Raw genomic sequence first — 25,892 nt, forward strand, 5'->3', positions numbered from 1 at the left:
TATCAAAAAGTTCAAGAAAGATCTAAAAACTTTCCTTTTTCATACAGTCTACATTAATGATCATCTATATCAACAATCCATCTACAATCAACTCAACCAACCAAACCCAGGCACGAAAGAAAAAGTATCTACAACTAGCATCAACCATATTCATTACAATTCGGAACTTATAAGAAGTAATGATAGAATCCCTCCTTTATGATAAATTAATACTATTACTGTTACTTCCCTTTTTTGCCTTTTCCTCCCTTTTTCACCCCACCATCTTCCCCTTCCTTCTATTCCCCCCCCCCCCCCATTGTTACTTTTTTATAACTATGTATAATTTATCTGTTTTTGTTTGACTTTGTAAACCATTATGATGGCTGAACCGAATGACGGTATATAAAAATGAATAAATAAATAAATAGTAACCGCCGCATCAAGCAAGTTACTCAGATGCTTGTTTACCCAGACTGCACAGATCAATGCCTTGTTGGATGTTGTTTGAATGTAAATCCTGTTTTCCACATTTCCTCTTGCCGTAGAAGCAGAGAGCAATGCTGTTTATGCATTCAAAGTGATGAAACAGGCTTAACTGGTTTAGGGTAGTAACCGCCATAATAAGCAAGCCACCCCCACACTTGTTTACCCAGATTGTGAAGTTCCGACCTTGTTGGTTGTTGTCTGAATGCAAATCCTCTTTTCCACATTTCCCCTTGCCGTTGAAGCAGAGAGCAATGTTGGAGTTGCATTAACCGTGCAAAGACTTATTGAGTATGGGTAGTAATCACCTGGTACTAGCCTCCACTCCAGTAATCCACCCCCATGGCTCTTCTCTTCATTCCAATCCTCTAGCCCCATGCCCCTTTGAAATCCTTCACAGTTTTAGCCTTCACCACTTCCTCCGGAAGGGCATTCCAGGCATCCCTCACCCTTTCCGTGAAGAAATACTTTCTGACATTGGTTCTGAGTCTTCCTCCCTGGAGCTTCACATCGTGGACCCTAGTTCTACTGATTTTTTTCCAACGTAAAAGGTTTGTTTTGACCATGTATCTTTAAAACCTTTCAAGTATCTGAAAGTCTGTATCATATCACCCCTGCTCCTCCTCTCCTCCAGGGTGTACATATTTAGGTTCTTCAACCTCTCCTCATAAGTCATTTTCTGTAGACCATCCACCTTTTTGGTCACCCTTCTCTGGACTGCCTCCATCCTGTCTCTGTCCCTTTGGAGATATGGTCTCCAGAACTGAACACAGTACTCCAGGGGAGGCCTCACCAAGGCTCTGTACAAGGGGATCATCACTTCCTTTCTCTTACTAGATATTCCTCTCTCTATGCAGCCCAGCATTCTTCTGGCTTTAGCTATTGCCTTGTCACATTGTTTCGCCGACTTCAGATCGTTAGACACTATCACCCCAAGGTCTCTCTTCTGCTCCGTGCACATCAGCCCCCCATCATATACAGTTCTTTCGGATTTCCACACCCCATATGACTCTGCACTTCTTGGCATTGAATCTCAGCTGCCACATCTTTGACCAATCTTCCAGCTTCCTTAAATCCAGTCTCATTCTCTCCACTCCTTCCGGCGTGTCCACTCTGTTGCAGATCTTAGTATCATCCGCAAAAAGACAAACCTTACCTTCTATCCCATCCGCAATGTCGCTCACAAAGATATTGAACAGGACCGGTCCCAGCACCGATCCTTGTGGCACTCCGCTTAACATCGCTCTCTCTTCAGAGTAAGTTCCATTTACCATCACACATTGTCTTCTGTCTGTCAACCAGTTTGCAATCCAGGCCACTACCTCGGCACTCACTCCTAAGCTTCTCATTTTATTCACAAGCTTCCTGTGCGGGACCATATAAAAGCTTTGCTGAAATCCAAGTAGATGACATCGAGCGCTCTTCCTCAATCTAATTCCCTAGTCACCCAGTCAAAAAAGTCAATCAGATTTGTCTGGCAGGACCTTCCCCTGGTGAATCCATGCTGCCTCTGGTCCAGCAATTCTTCTGACTGTAGATAGTTCACTATTCTTTCTTTCAGCAGCAACTCCATTACTTTTCCCACCACCAAGGTGAGGCCAACCGGCCTGTAGTTTCCAGCCTCCTCTCTGTTCCCACTCTTGTGAAGCGGAACCACCAACGCTCTTGTCCAATCACTCGGTACCACTCCCGTTTCAAGGGATCTATTGAACAAGTCACGCAACGAACCCACCAGCACATCTCTGAGCTCCCTCAGTATCCTGGGATGAACCTCATCAGGCCCCATGGCTTTGTCCACTTTCAGTTTTCCTAGCTCTTCCCATACATTCTCTTCTGTAAATGGAGTTACATTTACTCCACTCCCCTCCAGTTTCTTGTTAACTAGCGAGGGTCCTTCTCCAGGGTCCTCTTTAGTGAACACCGAACTGAAGTATTCATTTAATATTTCTGCCATTTCTTCGTCTCTCTCCACACATTGATCCTTTTCACCTTTCAATTTCACTATACCACTTTTCACTTTTCTCTGATGTATCTGAAAAATGTTTTGTCACCTCGCTTTACCTCTTTGGCAATCCTTTCTTCCGCTTGACTTTTTGCCATCTTGATAACTTTCTTCATCTCCCTCAGTTCCACCAGATATTCTTCCTTGGGCGCCTCCCTTTGGGATCCTTTATATTTCTTGAACGCTGTTCTTTTAGCTTTTGTCAGCCACCTCCTTTGAGAACCAGATAGGTTTCATTTTTATTTTGTTTTTCTTTACTTTTCTAACATATAGATTAGTTGCCTTGGTAATTGCTCCTTTTAGTTTGGTCCTTTGTTGCTCTACATCTCTCTTGTTCTCCCAGCCTTCTAGTTCTTCCTCCGGGTACTTCCCCATTTCATCAAAGTCCATGTTTTTGAACTGCAAAACACTCGGGTCTTCGTGCTTCTTCTCCGTATCTTATTTGTGATATGAAACCATACCATTTGATGATCACTGGTGCTGAGATGGGCACCCACCTGGACATTAGAGACATTATCTCCATTAGTGAGCACTAAATAGAGTATAGCTTCCTCCCTCGTGGGTTCCATTATCATTCGATTATCATTCGATTATCATTCGATTATCATGGCTGTCGAGTGAGCACTCGACAGCCAGGCCTTTAAGGGATGCTTACAAGGGATCTTTACACGTTCCTACAATCAAATTAGTGCACCACGCAAACATCAGAGACCGGTCATTCTCTACAGCAGGCCCTTCCATGTGGAACGCCATGCCTCCGGACCTCAGACTGGAGACTTGTCTAACAACTTTTAAAAAGAAACTAAAGACATGGCTGTTCAGCCAAGCCTTCCCCACCACAAACTCCATTGCCTGATCTAGAATTGTTCACCACACATCTCTGTAAACAAAACTTTTCCAAATTTCTCATGCCTAATATCCATTAAAGAGAGGTTGGCTCCTAGCCCCCTCCACTGTATATAGTATTTATTCTATTTTATTGCACTTTATATATTTATTGCTCCGTTCACCCCTTCTTTATTTTCCTACTCCAAGTTAAGGCTTCCTTGTTATAATGTAACTGTATGCTCTGTATCTCTTGTTGATTGGTTAATTGTATATTCTACTTAGTTCATTGTAAACCGAATTGATTTGATTTGTATCAAGAAATTCGGTATATAAAAGCCTTAATAAATAAATAAATAAATTTGTTTGAATAGAGGTCCTTGCAGGGTATCTACTATCTCTCTACTATTGTTAGATTCTGCAGAAGGGATTCTCCAGTTTACATCCGGCAGATTAAAATCTCCAACAATCATCACTTCTCCCTTCTTTCCCATCTTTTGGATGTCTTCAACCAGATCTCTGTCAAGCTCTTCCATTTGATTTGGAGGCCTGTAAACCACTCCAATAAAAATGGATGCCCTATCATCTTTTTTTAGGTCGGCCCATAGTGCTTCTTCTTTGCCCCATCTTCCTTGCAGCTCCCCCCTTTCTTGTCCTCTCTGTCCTTCCTTAACAAGTTATAGCCTGGTATTGCCATATCCCAATCATGAGATTCCGTGAACCACGTCTCCGTGACAGCAACAACGTCCAAGTCCGCCTCCACCATTAGGGCTTGCAGATCTGGGATTTTATTGCCCAAACTACAAGCATTTGTGCTCACAGCTTTCCAGCTTTTCTTGTTCAGGTTACTGCTTTTCTTGGACTCCTTTTGTGACTTATTTAGTTGAGTTTTGTTATCCACTTCACCCTTTTCCATTGCATTTGTATTTGGGGGGTGACATTCTAATTTCTTACTGCCACCCCCGGCATCTAGTTTAAATGCCTTATGACATAGGATTTGAATTTATCTCTTAGGATCCTTTTTCCTGCCACAAACAGATGTAAGCTATCTTTGACAAAGAGCTTTTTACTGTTCCATACACAGCCCCAGCCCCCAATAAATCCAAAACTTTGTTCCTTGAACCAGGATTTGAGCCATACATTGAAGTTAATAATATGGCTTAGCCTCTCTTCCCCTTTCCATGAACAGTTAACACTTCTGAAAAGTGTAAAACAGTTAATACTTGGCCAGGGCTGTTCACTGGACACTATCTGCTACTGATTTTGAACAGACCCTCCCCCAGATTTGGCTAGCTAATTTAAGCTTTTTCCTTAGCTCTCCCCAAGAATGTGTACTTCTGGCTGTCTCCTTGTTCAAAGCAGACTGAGGACTTGATTACCTCCTGCAATGCACTGAGTCAGCCACACCCTTTTTGTATTTTGTTTTGCTTAAACAAACACCCAGCAATATAATGCAATATCAATATCTAGAAAAATAAACAGATAAGGCTAGCTCTACACAAAAAACAGTAAAATATAACAAGCCCTCTGAAATAAGGATAAAATAAACTTATTCCTTAGCTCTCCCTAAGAATGTGTACTTCTAGCTGTTTCCTTGTTCAAAGCAGACAGGACTCAAAGATTCCCCACACTCTGACATAAGCTAGTGAGGTAGATGTCTTTCATGACCGCAAAAGAGTAGCTATCACTGCATCTGAGTATCCTTTGCTCTTCAGACGTTGCCTCTCAAAAGCCATGCACGAGACAAAAGGGATCCACCTCGTCCAAACAAATGGACCCCTGATGAAGAAGATTCGGCAGCTCTCGGAACCTTAGGGGGCCGTCCACCACCAGGTTGACCAGATCCACAAACCAAGGACGCCTTGGCCATTCCGGCGCAATTAGTACCACTTCTGCCAGTTGAGCCTCTATTCTTCGAAGTACTCTGCCGATCAGTGGCCAGGGCGGAAATACATACAGTAGGACTTTCGTCGGCCAAGGAAAACCCAGGGCATCAACTCCTTCCGCTCCTGGCTCCCTGTGCCGACTGAAGAAACGAGGAGCTTTGGCATTCCGGAACTTGGCCATGAGATCCACGCTTGGTCTGGACCACTTGTCGCATATCATCTGGAATGCTTCTGTGGTGAGTTCCCACTCTCCGGAATCGAGACAATAGAAACTGAGAAAATCGGCTTGAATGTTGTCGACTCCAGCAATGTGCAAGGCAGTGATACTGACTAGATGCTGCTCTGCCCAATGAATCAGTTGCTGAGGTTCCATCGCCAGCAGTTGGGGCTCTTGGTTCCTCCTTGGCGATTAATATAAGCCACTATTGTTGCATTGTCTGACAAAACTCTGACCAATTTCCCCTGCAGAAACGGCAGAAAGGCTTGCAACGCTAACCTCACCGCTCTGGGCTCCAGACGGTTGATTGACCCCCTGGACTCTTCCAGTGACCAGTGACCCTGCACCGATCTTTCTTGACAAACTGCTCCCCATCCGGAGAGGCTGGCATCCGTGGTAACTACTGTCCAAATGTGAACTTCCAGGGCCACCCCCTGGTTCAAGTTGTCTGAGAGGAGCTACCAGTCGAGACTGGACCGTGCAGAATCTGTTAAGAGGAAGCAGAAGATGAAATTGTTTGGAAACCGGGTTCCAACTGGAAAGCAATGCTGACTGTAGAGGTCTCATATGAGCAAATGCTCATGGCACTAACTCTAAGGTGGAGGCCATGGAGCCAAGGACCTGCAAGTAATCCCATACTCTTGGAGGATTTTTGGACAACAAATCTCGAACTTGTCCTTGCAGCTTACGGTCCTGTAGGTCTTGAAGTGCCGTTGCGCCTGTCACCGGGATGGTGGTCTTTTTGATTACAGCAGACACTGCCGCGTCAACCTTGGGAACTCTCAAAAGATCCAGAGTCTCCTCAGGCAGGGGATACAGTTTATCCATTGCTTTGCTAACCTTCAGACCCAATTCCGGAGTGTCCCATTCACAGAACAGCAAATCGGTAAAGGACAAATGAAAGGGAAAGGATTTTGTCGGTCCACAGAGACCCACCATGACCGGGTCTATGTTCCCCAACCAGGAATCTTCCTTAGGTACCATCTTAGGGTCATCACCCTCCATGCAAAGTGGCTTGGCCTGGTTCAAGTCGCCATTGGGAACCGCTGCAAGCAGGGGCTTATCTCCCAACTCCAGGTCCTCCAGGTCAGAATCCAGCGAGGAAAAATCACCCGCCAGACGGGATGGGGTAGAACAACGAAGAGCCTGCGGAATTGGACCATCCTCTTTTTCTTGAAGCCTAGGCCACTTCCCAGAGACCAGAGCCCCAGAAACCAGCGAGGCAGCTCCTGCCCCTCTCTTAGCAGCTTTGCAGGCTTTGAAGGCCTTATGCTTAAGCATAATGAACTCGGAGGAGAATGACGAAGAGGAGGAGTCAGAATCCCCCTCAGGGCTCAGCCCCTCCGCGTCAACAGGATTTTCTGCCTGTTTGCCCCTCTCAGGGGCCTGGAAATGCGGCGATAAAAGGTGGGGGGAAATTCCTCTCCCCATCGCGGCTAGTTCAGCTGTGTGAAAAGTTTGCAAAATGGCTTCCATTCCCATGCTAAGCGGGAACGGATCTGGGGACTCCTGCTGCAGCCACCCGAGCCTCCCCGGCTCACGGCGCAGCTTTGAAGCACTGTTGCCGGCGGCACCGGACATTCCCCCCCGCCCCCCCGGGGGAGGCAGGTGGAGCAAAGGCAGTCTCTGGAGACACACACAAGTCTCCACATGCTGTGCAGGCCGTTCGTCGCAGCATGAAGAGAAACGACGGCTGAACTTCTAAAAAAAAGAAAACAGACAGCGGAGATCCCCCTCCCCCAGCATAGCCGATAACAGAGCGAGAACCCGGTCAGTGAGGCACTCTGCCTCGGTGATAGACAAAACAACGGCCAAAACTTTTACTGGGTTTTTTTTTCAAAAACCTGTACAATGCCTACCTGGGTCCTCTGCCTCAGAGGGTGACTGAACCGGGCTCCCCAGTATCACCCCAAACGCTAGGGGGATGGAGCAGACGAGGAAGTTCTCAATCCCCCGCTCCAACTGCCTCAAATACCAGGGGGGGATAGTTCCCTCGGGACCTGCCAACCCCCTGGGAGGCTCTGAAGGCTGTGTAGAAAATCAATACATTCTTCTGTCTTCTTCACTTTTTTTTTTTTTTAATTACTTACTATCACTAGAAACTTATATATATATATATATATATATATATATACAAGCCGTAAAGCCCGTTAAAACGGGCTACATCCCTCTGTCTCTCACCTCCCCCTCATTCTCTCTCCCCTCACTCTTTACCACCCCCCTCCCCCACCCACTCCTCTCCACCCTCCCTCTCCTCTCACTCAGTCCCTCCCTCCCACTCACTCAGTCCCCCTCTCCCTCCCTTCACCCACCTCCATTTCCTCCCGGCGCCGTAAGCGCGACTTCCCGCAACCCTCACCCGGCTCCATTAACTCCTCCCGCTCCTGCCGGCAGATCTCGGGGGGGGGGTCACTCCCGCGCGCGCGGCAGTGACCCCCCCGAGATCTGATCTCGGGGGGGGGTCACTCCCGCGCGCGCGGCAGTGACCCCCCCCGAGATCTGCCGGCAGATCTCGGGGGGGGGGGGGGGGCGCGGGAGTGACACCCCCCCCGAGATCTGCCGGCAGATCTCGGTGGGGGGGCGCGGGAGTGACACCCCCCCCCCCGAGATCTGCCGGCAGATCTCGGTGGGGGGGGCGCGGGAGTGACACCCCCCCCGAGATCTGCCGGCAGATCTCGGTGGGGGGGGCGCGGGAGTGACACCCCCCCCCCCGAGATCTGCCGGCAGATCTCGGTGGGGGGGGCGCGGGAGTGACACCCCCCCCGAGATCTGCCGGCAGATCTCGGTGGGGGGGGCGCGGGAGTGACACCCCCCCCCGAGATCTGCCGGCAGATCTGGGGAGGAGAAGCAGCGGCGCCGCTGCTTCTCCTCCCGCTCCTGCGGCCCCACCGCCATTTTTTTTTCTGATCGACATCCTTGCCCGCACATGCGCAGTAGAGCTGCGCTCTACTGCGCATTTGCGGGCCGTCGGTCACAGGCCATTTATAAGGTAGATAAGTTTCTAGCGATAGATATATAAGGTGGGAGTGGCGAAGATCTCAGAAGCCGCTTGGCCTTTGGGTCCCTGAGCTGGACCGGGGCCACAGCCCACTTGGCTGACCTGTCTGTCTTAAACACCTTTTGCAACAGCCACACAAAATCCGAGAGCTTCCCCGAGCAGCACGGCCCCCACCAGAGGCCTCAGCTTGTGGCGATAATGGAGGCAGAAAATCCCCCTCCTCCCTGCATAAGACCTAAACGCCAACAAAATGGCCTCCACTCCCGCGCACAGCGGGAAGAGATCTGCCAGAGGCTGCCTCAATGCTGAAAGCCTCCCAGTCTTGCGGGGCCTCTCCACTTTCTCCCCTGCAGCAGCACTCAAAGAGCCCTCCCCCCTAGGGAGGCAACGAGCAAATAATCCATTGCTTACATGGCATAATGATGGCAGAAGGGCGATCGGCGGCCAGGCAGATGAAAGCGGCCACAGAAAGACGCACGCACCGAGGAAGGAGGGAGATTGGAGAGCCACCTGAAAGCACTGGACAGAGCTAAAAAAAAAAACAAAAAACACCTTTTTTTTTCCAATTTTTAAGTGGATCCCAACAGGGTGAGTGAACCGGTACCCCCTGAATGGCGGCTAGGCTCCAGGAGCTGAAGAGGAATCCCCGACCACCAGCTCTCCTGCCTCACATACCAGGAGGGGATGGTCCCACCAAGACCTAACTACCCCCTTGGGAGGCTGTTGGAAGAAAACTTCGCCCTCTTTTTCCTGGGTTTATTTATTTATTTTTTTGCTGTACTTTTCTATCTTCAGTTTTGTTTTTTGAAGTCTCAGACTGCAGGATTTTGCACTTCCACCATCTGCTGGAGACAGAAAAATACTGGCAGACTGCAGGTGGCACCTTGGGTTAAGTGGCAGAGTCACTCAAAATCTCTTTGTCTCCATCTGTTGGATGGGAGGCAAAACCCAGCTGTCTGGACTGATCCAGGTACATTAAAAAAAAAAAAAAAAAAGGGTTCCTTCTAAGTCTTAAAGCTACAGGCAGTCAATTTTTAGTCCCATTAACAGCTTGAAAAATCAAAGAACCAAAGGGTACTTTCCTTTAACTCTCTTCATCCAAAGATCCCAGGGCTGTAAGGGTACAGAGAGAGGAGCAGAGGGAAAGAGGCAACCAGCACCACTGATCTTCAAATCCCCTCTAGTACCAGGGCTCAGTAGAACAAAAGGTCACAGACTCAGCTGCTCATCCTTCACTCAATCAGAGGGTGAGGAGAAAACACAACTATGCCACCTCTCAGAGATCTTCCACCAAGTCCACTGACTACAGGTTTGGCACTCTTCATATGCAGGAGACAGAAATAGTGAAAGGCTGTAGGTGGCACAGTTCCTTATATGAAAATTAGGTCTTACCTCCGTTAATTTTCGTTCCTGTAGTACCAAGGATCAGTCCAGACTCCTGGGTTTTGCCTCCGCACCAGCAGATGGAGACAGAGCCAAACTTGTCAGGCTCCGCATATATAACAGGGTGCCACCCACAGCCTGCCAGTATAACAATGTCAAAGCAGAAAACTCTGAAACTAAACACTAACTAAACCCCCGGAAGATTAACCGGAGAACCCTGGGCTCACTGTCCCCAACGAGAGACCTGTCCCAAAGAGAACCAAATATATAGCAACTGATCTGAATAAAGAAATCCCCCCAATATCTTCACAAAAAAGATGTACAGCAGACTGCCAAGGCCCCAAGGTTCTTTGCCCGCCGAACTGAGAAAGTATTGAGGGCAGGACTCTGGACTGATCCTTGGTACTACAGGAACGAAAATTATCGGAGGTAAGACCTAATTTTCATTTCCCTGTACGTACCGGATCAGTCCAAACTTCTGGGATGTACCAGAGCTAAGATTACTTGGGATGGGATCCGGAGAGGCCCGCTCTTAAAACACCTGCTCCGAAGTTGCCTTCCCTTGAGCCCTGGACATCCAGACGGTAATGGATAGGGAAGGGATAGAAGGTAAGGTATGTCTTTTTGCGGATGACACTAAGATCTGCAACAGAGTGGACACGCCGGAAGGAGTGGAGAGAATGAGACGGGATTTAAGGAAGATGGAAGAGTGGTTGAAGATATGGCAGCTGACATTCAATGCCAAGAAGTGCAGAGTCATGCATATGGGGAGTGGAAATCCGAATGAACTGTATTCGATGGGGGGAGAAAGGCTAATGTGCACGGAGCAGGAGAGAGACCTTGGGGTGATGGTGTCTATTGATCTGAAGACGGCGAAACAATGTGACAAGGCGATAGCAAAAGCCAGAAGAATGCTGGGCTGCATAGAGAGAGGAATATCGAGTAAGAAAAGGGAAGTGATTATCCCCTTGTACAGGTCCCTGGTGAGACCTCACCTGGAGTATTGTGTTCAGTTCTGGAGACCGTATCTCCGAAGAGACAGAGACAAGATGGAGGCGGTCCAGAGAAGGGCGACCAAAAAGGTGGAAGGTCTTCATCAAATGACTTATGAGGAGAGATTGAAGAATCTAAATATGTACACCCTGGAGGAAAGGAGGAGCAGAGGTGATATGATACAGACTTTCAGATACTTGAAAGGTTTTAATGATCCAAAGACAACGACAAACCTTTTCCGTAGGAAAAAAAATCAGCAGAACCAGGGGTCACGATTTGAAGCTCCAGGGAGGAAGATTCAGAACCAATGTCAGGAAGTATTTCTTCACGGAGAGGGTGGTGGATGCCTGGAATGCCCTTCCGAAGGAAGTGGTGAAGACCAGAACTGTGAAGGACTTCAAAGGGGCGTGGGATAAACACTGTGGATCCATAAAATCAAGAGGCCGTCAATAAAGAGTGGGTGGCTCGCCAGAATGACGGCTACTGCCTGGAGATAATACCCTTATTCAATAAACATACACATGGAAAAAATTGTCAACAAGCAACTGTCAGATTACTTGGAAGATCATAAAATTCAAAATTGTCAAAATTGTCAACTGCCTGGAGATAATACCCTTATTCAATAAACATACACATGGAAAAAATTGTCAACAAGCAACTGTCAGATTACTTGGAAGATCATAATATTCTATCCCCAGCTCAATATGGATTCCGAAAACGACTAAACACCGAATCTCTCTTACTATCTCTCACTGACACAATCCTCGTTAATATGGAGAATAAACAATCATACCTGCTTATTCTTCTAGATCTTTCCGCTGCATTTGACACGGTAAAACACTCCACTCTAATAGACCAACTAGCCAACATAGGGATCAAAGGCACAGCCCTTAGTTGGTTCCATTCCTTCTTAAGCAACAGATTCTACAAAGTAAGGATAAACAACAAAGAATCGCATCCAATCTTGACAGAGCAAGGAGTCCCACAAGGATCATCACTTTCACCCACCCTCTTCAATATTTACCTCCTCCCTCTCTGCCATCTACTCTCAAACCTTAAGCTCACCTATTACCTATATGCAGACGACATACAAATCCTCCTTCCGATTACAGAATCCCTTCAAAAAACCATCACTTACTGGAACGAATGCCTACAGCCCATCAAAAACCTACTCTCAAGCCTCAACTTAGTAGTGAATGCTAATAAAACCGAAATGCTCATTGTCTCCCAGGATCCACGCACAATCTCTTCCAGCCTTTCTCTACCAAACACAAACAACTCATTCTCATCTGACGTCAGAGACCTTGGAGCATGGCTTGATAATCATCTAAACCTAAAAAAGTTCGTAAACAATACCACAAAGGACTGCTTTTACAAACTGCAAGTCCTCAAAAAACTTAAACCCCTCCTTCACTTCTCCGACTTCAGGCTAGTACTACAATCCATCATTCTTTCTAAGCTAGACTATTGCAATTCCCTGCTACTTGGTATACCCGCCAACACCATCAAACCATTACAGATGGTTCAGAATTCAGCGGCTAGAATTCTAACTAGCACTAACAAAAAAGATCATATCACCCCAATCCTCCGGAACTTACATTGGCTACCCATTAAACAAAGGATACTCTATAAGGTACTCACTATCATCCATAAAGCGACAAACAAACTAGCTCCCATCACATTAAGCTCGCAACTACAACTACACACTTCCTCCAGACCAATCAGAAGCGCATACAGAGGAACACTGCTTGCTCCACAAATAAAATCATCATTGAGCAAACGAGCGCTATCTTCAGCAGGCCCACACCTATGGAACACGCTTCCCCCAGATCTTAGACTAGAACCCAGTCATCAAGAATTCAAAAAAAGACTGAAAACTTTTCTCTTCCAACAAGCTTTCCCAGACGCTTAAGTGACAGACAGACTCCCTAATTACTAAGTATCCTAATTACCCTAATTATGGTCACTGTATCCAGTACTAATTCTAAAATATCTACAACTGGACAATGATCTTTGAGATCAAAAATTTACTTTATTTCATATATATATTTGGCATTGCTTATATTTATTGCTACGTTAAATAGTTATACTGCTTATATAATATATTATATTTCTTTACTTATTACTATTTATTACCAGTTAAACTATTATTTCTTTATTTAGCTCTATGTTAAATTGTCAACCAGTTATACTGTTCCATATGTTCTACTGTTCCATGTAAAGCTCAGCTCTCTGTTGAGCAGTTCTTCGTTTTATGTAAACCGGAGTGATTTGTAGTCCCTACAAGAACTTCGGTATATAAAAATTAAAAATAAATAAATAAATAAATAAAATGGTTACTGTGACTCCAACATCGCTCTAAGCTACAACAGCAAGAGGAAATGTGGAAAAAAGGATTCACACTCACAAAGCAGGGAGTAGCTGGCTTGTTACAGCGGTTACTACCCCAAACTAAATAAGCCTGATACTTCACTTTCAATGCATATCCAGCATAGCTCTCTGCTTCAACGGCAGGGGAGAAGAAAAACTGATACTTCACGCATATCCAGCATAGCTCTCTGCTTCAACGGCAGGGGAGAAGAAAAACTGATACTTCACGCATATCCAGCATAGCTCCCTGCTTCAACGGCAGGGGAGAAGAAAAACTGATACCTCACGCATATCCAGCATAGCTCCCTGCTTCAAGGCAGGGGAGAAGAAAAACTGATACTTCACGCATATCCAGCATAGCTCCCTGCTTCAACGGCAGGGGAGAAGAAAAACTGATACTTCACGAATATCCAGCATAGCTCTCTGCTTCAACGGCAGGGGAGAAGAAAAACTGATACTTCACGCATATCCAGCATAGCTCTCTGCTTCAACGGCAGGGGAGAAGAAAAACTGATACTTCATGCATATCCAGCATAGCTACCTGCTTCAACGGCAGGGGAGAAGAAAAACTGATACTTCACGCATATCCAGCATAGCTCCCTGCTTCAACGGCAGGGGAGAAGAAAAACTGATACTTCACGCATATCCAGCATAGCTCCCTGCTTCAACGGCAGGGGAGAAGAAAAACAACCAATAAGGGCTGAATAACATAGTCTGGGTAAAACAAATAAGCATGGGTGTAGCTTGCTTATTGCGGCGGTTACTTCCCCTACTACCCCTAACTAATCAAGCTTGATATTTCACTTGGATGCAGCTCCATCACTGCTCTCTACATTAATGGTGGGGGTGGAAGGGAAATAGAACCAAAGAGCTAAGAGAAACAGATAAGTATGAGAAAAAATGTGTGAAGCTTGCTGGGCAGACTGGATGGGCCGTTTGGTCTTCTTCTGCCGTCATTTTTATGTTTCTATGTTTCTATAATGACGTGCAAAAGTATGCAAAGATTTCCAAGTTGCGGCCCTGCAGATCTCCTGTGGAGAAATCTGCATGCACTCCGCCCAGGAAGCCGCCTGGGAATGAGTCGAGTGGGCCTTGAGACCCTGCAGTTCAGGTTTACCGCAGAGTAAATATGAGGAACCTATGGTCTCCTTCAACCAGCAAGAAATGGTTGTCTTGGAGGCCATATTACCCCTTTTTGCTCCCTGACAAAGCACAAAGAGGTGATCCGATAACCGAAAGTCATTAGTCACCTCCAAGTATCGAAGTAGAGATCTACGGACATCCAACTTCTTTAGATCCCTTGAAACTGGATCCGCCCCTGGGAGATCCCCAAAGGAAGGAAGCTCCACAGACTGATTCAAATGAAACGAAGAAACAACTTTCGGGAGAAATGAGGGGACCGTGCGCAGCGTAACCCCTGCATCTGAGATCCGCAAGAAAGGCTCCCTGCAAGACAAGGCCTGAAGCTCTGACACTCTTCTGGCAGACGCAATTGCCACCAAGAATACTGTCTTCAAAGTAAGGTCCTTAAGGGTTGCCCCTTTTAAAGACTCGAAGGGAGGAGCACATAGGGCCTTGAGAACCACGTTCAAATTCCAGGAAGGACACGGAATCTTCAAGGGCGGACGCAACCGATTCGCCCCCTTCAGAAACCTGTTCACATTAGGATGTGCCGCTAGGGGTCTCCCTTCGAGAAACCCCCGAAAACAACCAAGAGCCGCTATCTGCACCCTCAGAGAGCCACAGGATAGGCCTTTAGCTAAACCATCCTGTAGAAAAGCCAAAATAGCTGAAACGGATGCCCGGGTAGCGGGAATGGAACGCTCAACGCTCCTCGATTCGAAGACCTTCCACACTCGAATGTACGCCAATGAAGTCGACTTCTTTCGCGATCTCAACAAAGTAGAGACCACCGTGTCAGAATAGCCTTTGCTCTTTAGACGACGCCTTTCAAAAGCCATGCCGCTAGACAAAAGCGATCTACCTGATCGAAACACAAGGGTCCCTGATGGAGGAGATCCGGTAGATACGGAAGCCTCAGCGGCCCCTCCACCGCTAGGTTGAGGAGATCCGCAAACCAGGGCCGTCTTGGCCATTCGGGAGCCACCAGAATGACCTCGGATGGATGGGCCTCTATGTGCCGAAGGATTCTGCCGATCAGAGGCCAAGGGGGAAAGACATACAGAAGAATTGTTGTGGGCCACGGTAACGCCAGGGCGTCCACTCCTTCTACCCCTGTTTCTCTTCGGCGGGCAAAGAACCTTGGGGCCTTGGCATTCCGGAACATCACCATCAGATCCATGGCTGGCGTGCCCCATCTGTCGCAGATGAGATGGAAGGCCCTGTCTGCCAGTTCCCATTCTCCTGGATCAAGATGATGGCGGCTCAAGAAGTCTGCGTGAACATTGTCGACCCCTGCTATATGGGACGCCGCTATGCTGGACAGATGACGCTCCGCAAACTGGATCAGAAGGCGAGCTTCGAAGGCCACTGGTTGACTTCTGGTTCCCCCTTGACGATTGATGTAGGCCACCGTTGTCGCGTTGTCTGAGAGGACCCTGACTGACTTCCCCCGGATCAGGGGATGACACGCCTGCAACGCCAAACGCACCGCCCTTGTCTCCAGCCGATTGATCGACCAGCGCGACTCGGCCGCAGACCAGCTGCCCTGAACCGACTTCCGTAAAAACACCGCTCCCCAACGGAGGAGGCTCGTATCTGTGGTGACCACCGTCCATTCCGGCGTCACGAGGGGTACTCCCCTGAGAAGGTTGGTTGAAGACAGCCACCACCCGAGGCTGAGATGAGCCGGCTTAGTCAATAGTAACGGGAGATAAAATTGTTCAGACACCGGGCTCCAACGGGAGAGCAACGCGGACTGTAAGGGTCGCATGTGTGCGAAAGACCAGGGCACCAGGTCCAGCGTTGACGCCATGGATCCTATCATCTGTAGATAATCCCAAACTGTCGGTGGTTGTTTCAGGAGTAAGGACCGAACCTGCCCCTGTAATTTGCCGCAACGCTCCGACGAGAGGAAGACCGCCCCTCGGCGAGTATCAAACAATGCTCCCAAAAACTCCAGAGACTGAGAGGGAATGAGATGACTCTTCGTGACATTCACCACCCAGCCTAGGGAATGCAACAACTGCATTACTCGACTGATCGCCGACCGACAGAGGGACTCTGACTTCGCCCGAATCAACCAATCGTCCAAGTACGGGTGTACCAGTAAACCTTCCCTCCGAAGCTGTGTCGCAATCATATCATCTAACTCTTTCCCGAACAGTAGCTTACCCTTAAACGGCAAAGAGCCCAGCTTGGACTTGGACGCACCGTCTGCAGACCAGTTCCGTAACCACAGGAGTCGCCTAGCGGAGACGGCAGAGACCATGGAGCGCGCAGAAGTACGCAAAAGATCATACAGGGTGTCCGCACTGTAGGCTACTACTGCCTCCAAGCGTCCGGCCTGTCAAGCTTCCTCTTCCGACAGGCCTTCATTGGCCAGGAGTTGTTGGACCCAGCGTAGTCCGGCTCTGAGCGCGAAATTACTACAAATGGCTGCCCGGGCCCCTAGGGCCGAGACCTCAAATATCTTCTTCAATTGGATCTCCAGCTTCCGATCCTAGAGATCCTTCAGGGCTGTGGTGCCCGTGTCCGGAATGGTAGTGTGCTTCATGACCGCTGACACAGCTGCATCCACCTTAGGAACCCGCAGGACTTCCAAGGCGTCCTCCAGCAATGGGTAAAGCTTGTCCATCGCCTTCGAGACTTTTAACCCCAAGTCCGGAGTGTCCCATTCCTGAAACAGCAAATCCGTAGCTGAAAAATGGAAAGGAAAGGAAAGGTCGTAGGGGGGCCGCTCAGACCCAACAACACCGGATCCATGTAAGCGAGCCTAGACCCTTCTGGAGGAGTGGCGATCCCTAACTCCTCCAGGATTGCTGGGATGAGGGGTCCCAGTTTGTCCCTACAAAAGAGACGGATTACCCTGGAATCATCTCCCTCCGAAGTCTGACTCTGCCTCTTTGTCCCAGGCGACGTGGCCCAGTCTCCTTCTACCCCCCTCGGGGGTGGGGACGGTCCCTCCAAATCCTCGCAGTCCGACGTGTCCTCCGAGGAATCCGAAACGTCCTGTGGTGGAAGGGCCCTCAAGGACCTCTTTGCACGCGAAGGTCCAGCCATGGCCCCTTTCCGGAGGAGTCCCGTACCAGCAGGGTGGGACCCCTCAGGTCTCCCCTGGGAAGCTGATGGACGTTTGCGGGTCTTACGAGCCTTAAAGGCTCTATGCATGGCCAAAATAAACTCCGAGGAGAAGGAGGAGCAGGAGACATCCGACTCGGACCCTGTGATGTCCCCTGCTCCCTCCCCCGAGGGACCTGCGGGAGAGGCCGGTCCAGGGGCTGGCTGTTGTGGGGAGAGTGAGGAAGGTAAGTTCCTGCCCCCCGCTGACGGCGGCGAAGAGTTTGGGGCGGTCGGCGGGACCGACGCTAAAATGGCGGCTTTTGCCACACCTGCCTGCAGCCACTTCAGTGTAGGCACGGGGAGGGCCCCGACCGCAATAGGCACCGTGATCCCCCTGCCCGACACCCCCCGCACGACCCCCAACATTCCTTCGTCGCCAGGGATGCAGGCTGAGCACAGCCCATCCCTGGACAGCCGCTCGCGCGTGCGCCGACGCACAGGCCGCGCCAGGTGGCATCCCGGGACGACCCGCGCTGATGACTAAAAAATAGAAAATTTCAACCCGCGGAGGAAGAGGAGACGACTGGGGGAAAAAAAAATTCAAAAAACCGCGCCGTCGAGCCGCGAGACAAAACAGCACTTACCTTTTTTTTTTTTTTTTTTTTTTTTTTTAACAATGACGCTGTCCACTGGCGAGTGCTGAAGCAGCCTAGTTGGGGTGAGTGAGCCGGGCTCCCCGGTATCACCCCGGCTGGGCCAGTTTTCACCTGCAGGGTCCTCGACCCTAGGCCACAGCAGCCTGCCACCAGGGGGCATGGCCCCCTTGGGACCTAGCAACCCCCTGAGAGGCTCAGGCCCAATCCTCTGGAGAACCTGTTAACAAAAAATATACCTCCTCTTTTTTTTTTTTGGAAAACTTTACTGAAAGGAGAAGGAAATAGCCAAAAACCTAGCTAGCACCCTTACTCCTCTACACTAACACCCAATTTGGATCAGGAAAGACTGTGGGTTAAGCATCCTGCCATCTGCTGGAGACAGAGTTATACTGGCAGGCTGTGGGTAGCACCCTGGTATATATGCAGAGCCTGACAAGTTTGGCTCTGTCTCCATCTGCTGGTGCGGAGGCAAAACCCAGGAGTCTGGACTGATCCGGTACGTACAGGGAAAAGGCTGTTTCCCGCAAAGCTTTCATTCTCTGCCTCCCTGTGCTGGTAAGGAAGAAAAACCCATGGACTGATCCGGTAAGGACAATAAGGAACATTCCGTTCTTGGTGCCGTCACATGACATCACCCACGTGTGACCGATTCATACTACTTGTCCATGGAGAAATTCTAGAGACAGCATGGAAAGAAAAGGAGAGAAGAGGACAGCAAAAAGGAAGAGGAAGAAGGGGAGACCAAGGAGGGGAGGCGAAAGGAGAGAAAAAAGATGGGGAAAAGGGATGAACAAAAAGAATACAGGAGAGAAAGAGAAAGTGAGGGTGAGAAAGGAAGAGAGAGCAAGGGAGGGGGAAAAGGGGAAGAAAAGGGATTGGAGAAGACCAACAAGGGTGAGGAGAAGGAAGGGTGAGGGTGATGGAGTGGGGGAAGGGCAGCACAAAAATGAGAAGGAGAAAAGACAACAGGACAGGAGCAGGTGGAAGGTGGGAAGGATAAAGCTAAAGAGGGAAGGATTAATGCAGTGCTACAGCCCAGTACATCCTGTAAACTATGGCCCTGTCCCTCCACCCCTCCGAGTCATAAAGCAGTGCTACAACCTGTGTATACTATAATAAGTCACATCCCTGTAGGTCAGAAATCACTGCTACAGCCAAGTACATCCTGTAACCCATCACACACATGCATATCCTGCGGCATCAGGGAACAATGCGAGGGTCTCAGTACAATTTGTAACCTATCACAGATCTGTAGATCTGGGAGGAGAAGTGCACTTGATCCATTTAGCACCAGCTTTGACCTTGGCCTGGGGGACTAATTTCTGTAAAGGTAATGGCTTCTCACTGCCGGAAAGGGAACTTCACTTGCTCAGCTATCTGCACGGCTGTACGCTACAGTTCCTGCATCGGAGGAACTCTCCCTGCCCGGCAGGTGCTCTTGCGGCACATGACTACTGCTTACCTGTCATGTACCACAACTCGCTGGTGTACACGGTAAGTAGGATGGTCTGGTAACAGAGACTAAGGAAACGCAGCATCAGTGATATCCTCAGCAAATTAAACAGCTTCCTGAGAAAGAGGGATAAGGAGATGTGACAGGAGCCCATCCTTCTGCTCTACTTTCTGACCTCCCCCGGCACCTTATCAGCATGCTCAGTGACCTTCGTCTGTCTCTTTCCTAGGATACTAGCACTCACTCTGACTTCTGCATGTCCCTTACCTTGGTATCGAAGGTGCTCTCTCTGATCTCCCCTCCCCCTGTCCCTTACCCTTCATTATCAGCACTCTCTCACCTCTATATGTCCCTTACTTTGGATGCCAGCACTCTCTCTGATCTACCCTTATCTTTTACTTTGGATATCAGCGCTCTCTCTGATCTACCCTTATCTTTTACTTTGGATATCAGCGCTCTCTCTGATCTACCCTTATCTTTTACTTTGGATATCAGCGCTCTCTCTCACCTCTATATGTCCCTTACTTTGGATGCCAGCACTCTCTCTGATCTACCCTTATCTTTTACTTTGGATATCAGCGCTCTCTCTGACCTCTATCTATTCCTTACTTTGGATATCAGCGCTCTCTCTGACCTCCATCTATTCCTTACCTTGGGTATCAGCGCTCTCTCTGACCTCTATCTATTCCTTACTTTGGATATCAGCGCTCTCTCTGACCTCTATCTATTCCTTACTTTGGATATCAGCGCTCTCTCTGACCTCTATCTATTCCTTACCTTGGGTATCAGCGCTCTCTCTGACCTCTATCTATTCCTTACTTTGGATATCAGCGCTCTCTCTGACCTCTATCTATTCCTTACTTTGGATATCAGCGCTCTCTCTGACCTCTATCTATTCCTTACTTTGGATATCAGCGCTCTCTCTGACTATCTATTCCTTACCTTGGGTATCAGCGCTCTCTCTGACCTCTATCTATTCCTTACTTTGGATATCAGCGCTCTCTCTGACCTCTATCTATTCCTTACTTTGGATATCAGCGCTCTCTCTGACCTCTATCTATTCCTTACTTTGGATATTAGCGCTCTCTCTGACCTCCATCTATTCCTTACCTTGGGTATCAGCGCTCTCTCTGACCTCTATCTATTCCTTACTTTGGATATCAGCGCTCTCTCTGACCTCTATCTATTCCTTACTTTGGATATCAGCGCTCTCTCTGACCTCTATCTATTCCTTACTTTGGATATCAGCGCTCTCTCTGACCTCCATCTATTCCTTACTTTGGATATCAGCGCTCTCTCTCACCTCTATCTATTCCTTACTTTGGATATCAGCGCTCTCTCTGATCTACCCTTATCTTTTACTTTGGATGCCAGCACTCTCTCTGATCTACCCTTATCTTTTACTTTGGATATCAGCGCTCTCTCTGACCTCCATCTATTCCTTACCTTGGGTATCAGCGCTCTCTCTGACCTCTATCTATTCCTTACCTTGGGTATCAGCGCTCTCTCTGACCTCTATCTATTCCTTACTTTGGATATCAGCGCTCTCTCTGACCTCTATCTATTCCTTACTTTGGATATCAGCGCTCTCTCTGACCTCTATCTATTCCTTACTTTGGATATCAGCGCTCTCTCTGACCTCCATCTATTCCTTACCTTGGGTATCAGCGCTCTCTCTGACCTCTATCTATTCCTTACTTTGGATATCAGCGCTCTGTCTGACCTCTATCTATTCCTTACTTTGGATATCAGCGCTCTCTCTGACCTCTATCTATTCCTTACTTTGGATATCAGCGCTCTCTCTGACCTCTATCTATTCCTTACTTTGGATATCAGCGCTCTCTCTGACCTCTATCTATTCCTTACTTTGGATATCAGCGCTCTCTCTGACCTCCATCTGTCCCTTATCTTGGTTAACAGTGCTCTCTCTGACCTCCATCTGTCCCTTACCTTGGGTATCAGCGCTCTCTCTGACCTCTATCTATTCCTTACTTTGGATATCAGCGCTCTCTCTGACCTCTATCTATTCCTTACTTTGGATATCAGCGCTCTCTCTGACCTCTATCTATTCCTTACTTTGGATATCAGCGCTCTCTCTGACCTCTATCTGTCCCTTATCTTGGTTAACAGCGCTCTCTCTGACCTCCATCTGTCCCTTATCTTGGTTAACAGTGCTCTCTCTGACCTCCATCTGTCCCTTACCTTGGGTATCAGCATTCTCTCTGAAAGGAAAATTGGTTCTTACCTGCTAATTTTCGTTCCTGAAATACCACAGATCAGTCCAGACCAGTGGTTATTCATCCCTTCCTGTTATGGAGTCTCAGTTTAGTGGACCCTTAGGCCGACCTGCAGGAGACTGGGAAAGGTGGTCAATGTCTCTGGTACGTGGCAGGCCGGGAGGCAGATGTTCAGGCAGGACGTAGAGGTGCTCTTCACCCTGGAAGCTGGTACTCCACCGGGAGGAGCCCGTAGGAGTCCAACCGCTGGGACTTAGGCGGCTTCACCCTTGGAAGCCGAAGCCCCCCCAGGAGGAGCTCGTAGGGGCCCGGCCACTGGGACTTAGGCGGGTTGTTGATCAGGACTGAGAACTGGAACCAGACTAAGACAGTAGATACGTACTGTAACAGGGCATGGGTTCTGGAACCAAGCAGGAACTGTAGCAGGGCTCGGGTACTGGAACCAGGCAGGAACTGTAGCAAGACTCGGGTACTGGAACCAGGCAGGAACTGTAGCAGGCAAGCGGGAACCAAGCAGGTACTGTAGCAGGCAAGCAGGAACGGAGCTAGTAGCAAGGTAACTCACTCCGGGGCACAACGCAACAGGGAACCAGGAGGTAAGCACATTGCAAGGCAAAGACTGAGTGTACGCGGCCGGCTTATCAAGGCCGCGGCGTCTGACGTCAGGAACTGGGCGGAGTCACCACTGGCGGGAAACGGCCTAGAAAAGCGTCCAAGTGACGTGTGCGCCTAGAAGCAGAGCGTCCATGAGAAGCTTCCTGGCGGCGCAGCCTCTGCGGGGAAGCCGCCGAACAGGGCGCAAACCAGGCCTCCAGAGGCGGGAGTAGGTCCAGAAGCATGGAGGTAAGGGTCTGGTCGCGGCACTCGCGGCCAGAACCGCAACAGTACCTCCCCTCTTACGCCCCCTCTTAGCCGGTCCGGGTTTACTTGGGTGGTCCAGATGGAACTGCCGTAATAAGTCCTTGTCGAGGATGTTACGGGCAGGTTCCCAAGAATTATCCTCGGGTCCGCAACCCACCCAGGCAAGCAGGTACTCCCAGCGGCGTTGATGGAACCGGACATCCAAGACCTCACGGACTTGATACGTAACCTCGTCCGGTACTGAAGGGTCCGATGGTTCAGAAGCCCGGGACTGGTATCTGGATAAAACAAGAGGCTTCAGCAATGACACATGGAACACGTAATGTATACATATGGAGGAGGGTAGGAGTAATCGGTATGAGACTGCTCCCACTCGTTCGGCGACTCGAAAAGGTTCACAGAATCTCGGAGCTAGTCTTCGAGACGGAATATGTAGCTGTAGATTTTTTGTACTAAGCCAGACGCGGTCTCCTGGGAGGAAGATGGGTGCTGGCTGACGATGCCTATCCACCCATTTCTTGGCGGACTGGGCGGCTTTATGGATCTTTCCCTGGATAGATGTCCATAAGGAAAGAAGCTGGCAAGCTGAAAGTTGCACTGCTGGGAATGCACTAGGTTCAGGCGAAGGCAAGGGCGGTCAAAGTTGCTTCCCATAGACGACGAGGAAAGGCGAACTTCCAGTAGCAGCATGCATGTGATTATTATACGAGAACTCCGTCCACGGGAGTAGCTTGGCCCAGTTATCTTCTTGTTCATTCACGAACGAACGGAGGAAAGTCTTCAAGGTCCGGTTAGTCCGTTCCGTTTGCCCATTACTCTGGGGTTGGAACGCAGACGAAAGACTAAGTTGCACATTGAAGCGTTTGCAAAGTGCTTTCCAATATCGAGCAGTAAATTGTGGTCCTCGATCGGAGACTATATCCTGCGGGAGACCGAGTAGACAATGTGCAAGTAGACTTCCTCAGCAGACAACAATTGGATCCTGGACAGTGGGAGTTGTCCCTGGAGGCATGGAACCATATCTGTGCGAGGTGTGGCACTCCCCAATTTGACCTCCTGATCTGAAAATATGGGACCCTGACGCAACAGGTCTGGAAGATGAGTCAGACTGAGAGGACCTTCCACTGAAAGTCGCATCAGATCTGCAAACCATGGTTTCTGCGGCCACTCCAGTGCCACTAGAACCATGGTCCCGGGATGTGATTCTATGCGCCTGAGGACCCGACCTATGAGGGGCCAAGGAGGAAAGATGTACAGAAGAATTCCCGTTGGCCAAGGGCACACCAGAGCATCAAGGCCCACCGAACCAAGTTCCTTTCGGCAACTGAAGAATCTCTCTGTCTTCGAGATGAGCCGCGTCGCCATAAGGTCGAATTGGGGAGTGCCACACCTCGCACAGATATGGTTCCATGCCTCCAGGGACAACTCCCACTGTACAGGATCCAATTGTTGCCTGCTGAGGAAGTCTACTTGTACATTGTCTATTCCTGCTACATGCGATGCGGCTAGGCCTTTGATATGATGCTCCGCCCAGGCAAATAATCTCCAGGCCTCCGACGCCACTGCATGACTCTTCATGCCGCCCTCGTCTCAAGATGATTGATGGACCAGAACTTCTCTTCCGGTCGCCACAAACCCTGCACTGACTGGCCCAAGCACATGGCTCCCCAGCCAGACAGGCTTGCGTCTGTGGAGACCACCACCCAGTCCAGAGGCTCCAGATCCATGGGACGAAACAGCCACCATGAGAGACTGGACCTGGACTCCCGAAGTAAAGGCAAGGGAAGATGAGACCACTGCAACAGCACGTGTTGCAGTGGTCTCATGTGCGCGAATGCCATGGACCCCAGGACCTATAAATCCCACATTTTGGGCACCTGCAGATGAAGACAACACTTGACCTGAGACTGCAACTTTGATACCCGGTCCACTGCCAGGAAAACCCTGCTTCGCTGAGTGTCAAAGTGGGCCCCTAAGTAAACCAGCGACTGAGTCAACTCCAACTGACTCTCGTGCACATTGATAGCCAACAGAGAGACTGTAAAGTGGACATCACTCTTTGGATGGACTTCTTGCATTCCTCCATGGACTTCGCTCAAACCAACCAATCGTCCAGATATGGGTGAACCAAAATTCCCTCCCGGCGAAAAGACACAGCCACCACCACCATCACCTTGGTGAATGTGTGGGGCACCATCACCAAGCAAATGGGAGGGCTCTGAACTGAAAATGTTGATTCAACTCTTTGAAGCACAGAAACTTGTGATGTTCCTGTCGACTGGAGATGTACAAGTACGCTTCCGTCAGGTCTAAGGAGGCGAGAAAGTCTCCTTTGCAGACCACTGCCATCACAGTATGCAGCATCTCCATACGAAAGCGAGGAACCCGAAGGAAACAATTCACCTTCTGCAAATCGAGAATGGGCCGAAAGGAGCCCTCCTTTTTGCACCACAAAGTAAACGGAATAACTTCCCTGACCCTACTCCTCCAGAGGGACAGGAACAATGGCCTTCAGGGCGAGCAGCCTTTGCAGCGTTCCCAACACCGCCTCCCGCAAGAGACCACATGGGACTCCTCAAAGGTCTCTCAAGGCGGGCACAAAAAATCTAGAACGTAGCCCTCTCGTATCACCTCCAGCACCCAACGCTCCGAGGTAATCTTTTCCCACTCTTCATAGAAGCTGGAGAATCTGCCTTCTACAGCTTCTACGGAGGAGAGGGGACCACTGGCTTCATTGGGCTGATTTTCCACTCCCAGTGCCCTGCCTGACCTGCGTACTCCACGAAAGGACTGTTAGTGCCTGCCACCCTGTTTCGAGACTGAAACAGATGAGGACTTGCCAGAACAAAACAGACGGGAATCCCGAAAACGAGCCCAAGAAGGAAACACCTTCTTACTGGGCTTCCTATCTTTCCCCTTGGACTCCCCCAGGACCTTCATCAACTGATCCAGGTCCACTCCAAATAACATCTTCTCCTTAAAAAGAAGATTACAGAGCTGGACCTTGGATGATAAATCAGCCGACCAGTTACGTAACTATAGCAGCCTACAAGCCACTACCGAGGAGACCATGCAGCAAGCAGACATACGCACCAAATCCTACAAAGCAGCTGCCACTAGGCTAAACCTGCCTTCAGACGCGCGGCCTGCTACGTGCCGCAGTCTGCTGTGGACTTCGGGCCCTTCTGAATCCAACATAGACAGGCCTTTTGCATTAAACTGGCACAGACAGCTGCCCGGAGACTCAATGCTGAAATCTCAAATATCCGTTTGAGTTGCACCTCCAGCTTATGATCCAGGACATCCTTCAGGGCCGCTGGCCCGGCCACCGGGATCGTCAGTCTTCTTGTTACCACCAAGAAGG

At 49.2% G+C, this 25,892-nt stretch overlaps 1 protein-coding gene across 6 annotated transcripts in view; it reads right to left on the reverse strand.

The window, feature by feature from the left end:
- MFSD3 (major facilitator superfamily domain containing 3) overlaps positions 1-25,892 on the reverse strand; it is a 113,492-nt gene that overhangs the window by 36,524 nt on the left and 51,076 nt on the right. For all 6 annotated transcript variants that reach the window (XR_003854966.1, XM_029592242.1, XM_029592245.1 and 3 more), the window contains one exon: positions 19,440-19,546. Coding sequence is in view for 5 of the 6 variants with exons in the window: in XM_029592242.1 (XP_029448102.1) it covers positions 19,440-19,546 (107 nt within the window). In the remaining variant the exon portion in view is untranslated. The remainder of the gene's footprint in view (positions 1-19,439; positions 19,547-25,892) is intronic.

Source organism: Rhinatrema bivittatum, chromosome 2 (assembly GCF_901001135.1).
Source record: "Rhinatrema bivittatum chromosome 2, aRhiBiv1.1, whole genome shotgun sequence".
Lineage (NCBI taxonomy): Eukaryota > Metazoa > Chordata > Amphibia > Gymnophiona > Rhinatrematidae > Rhinatrema > Rhinatrema bivittatum.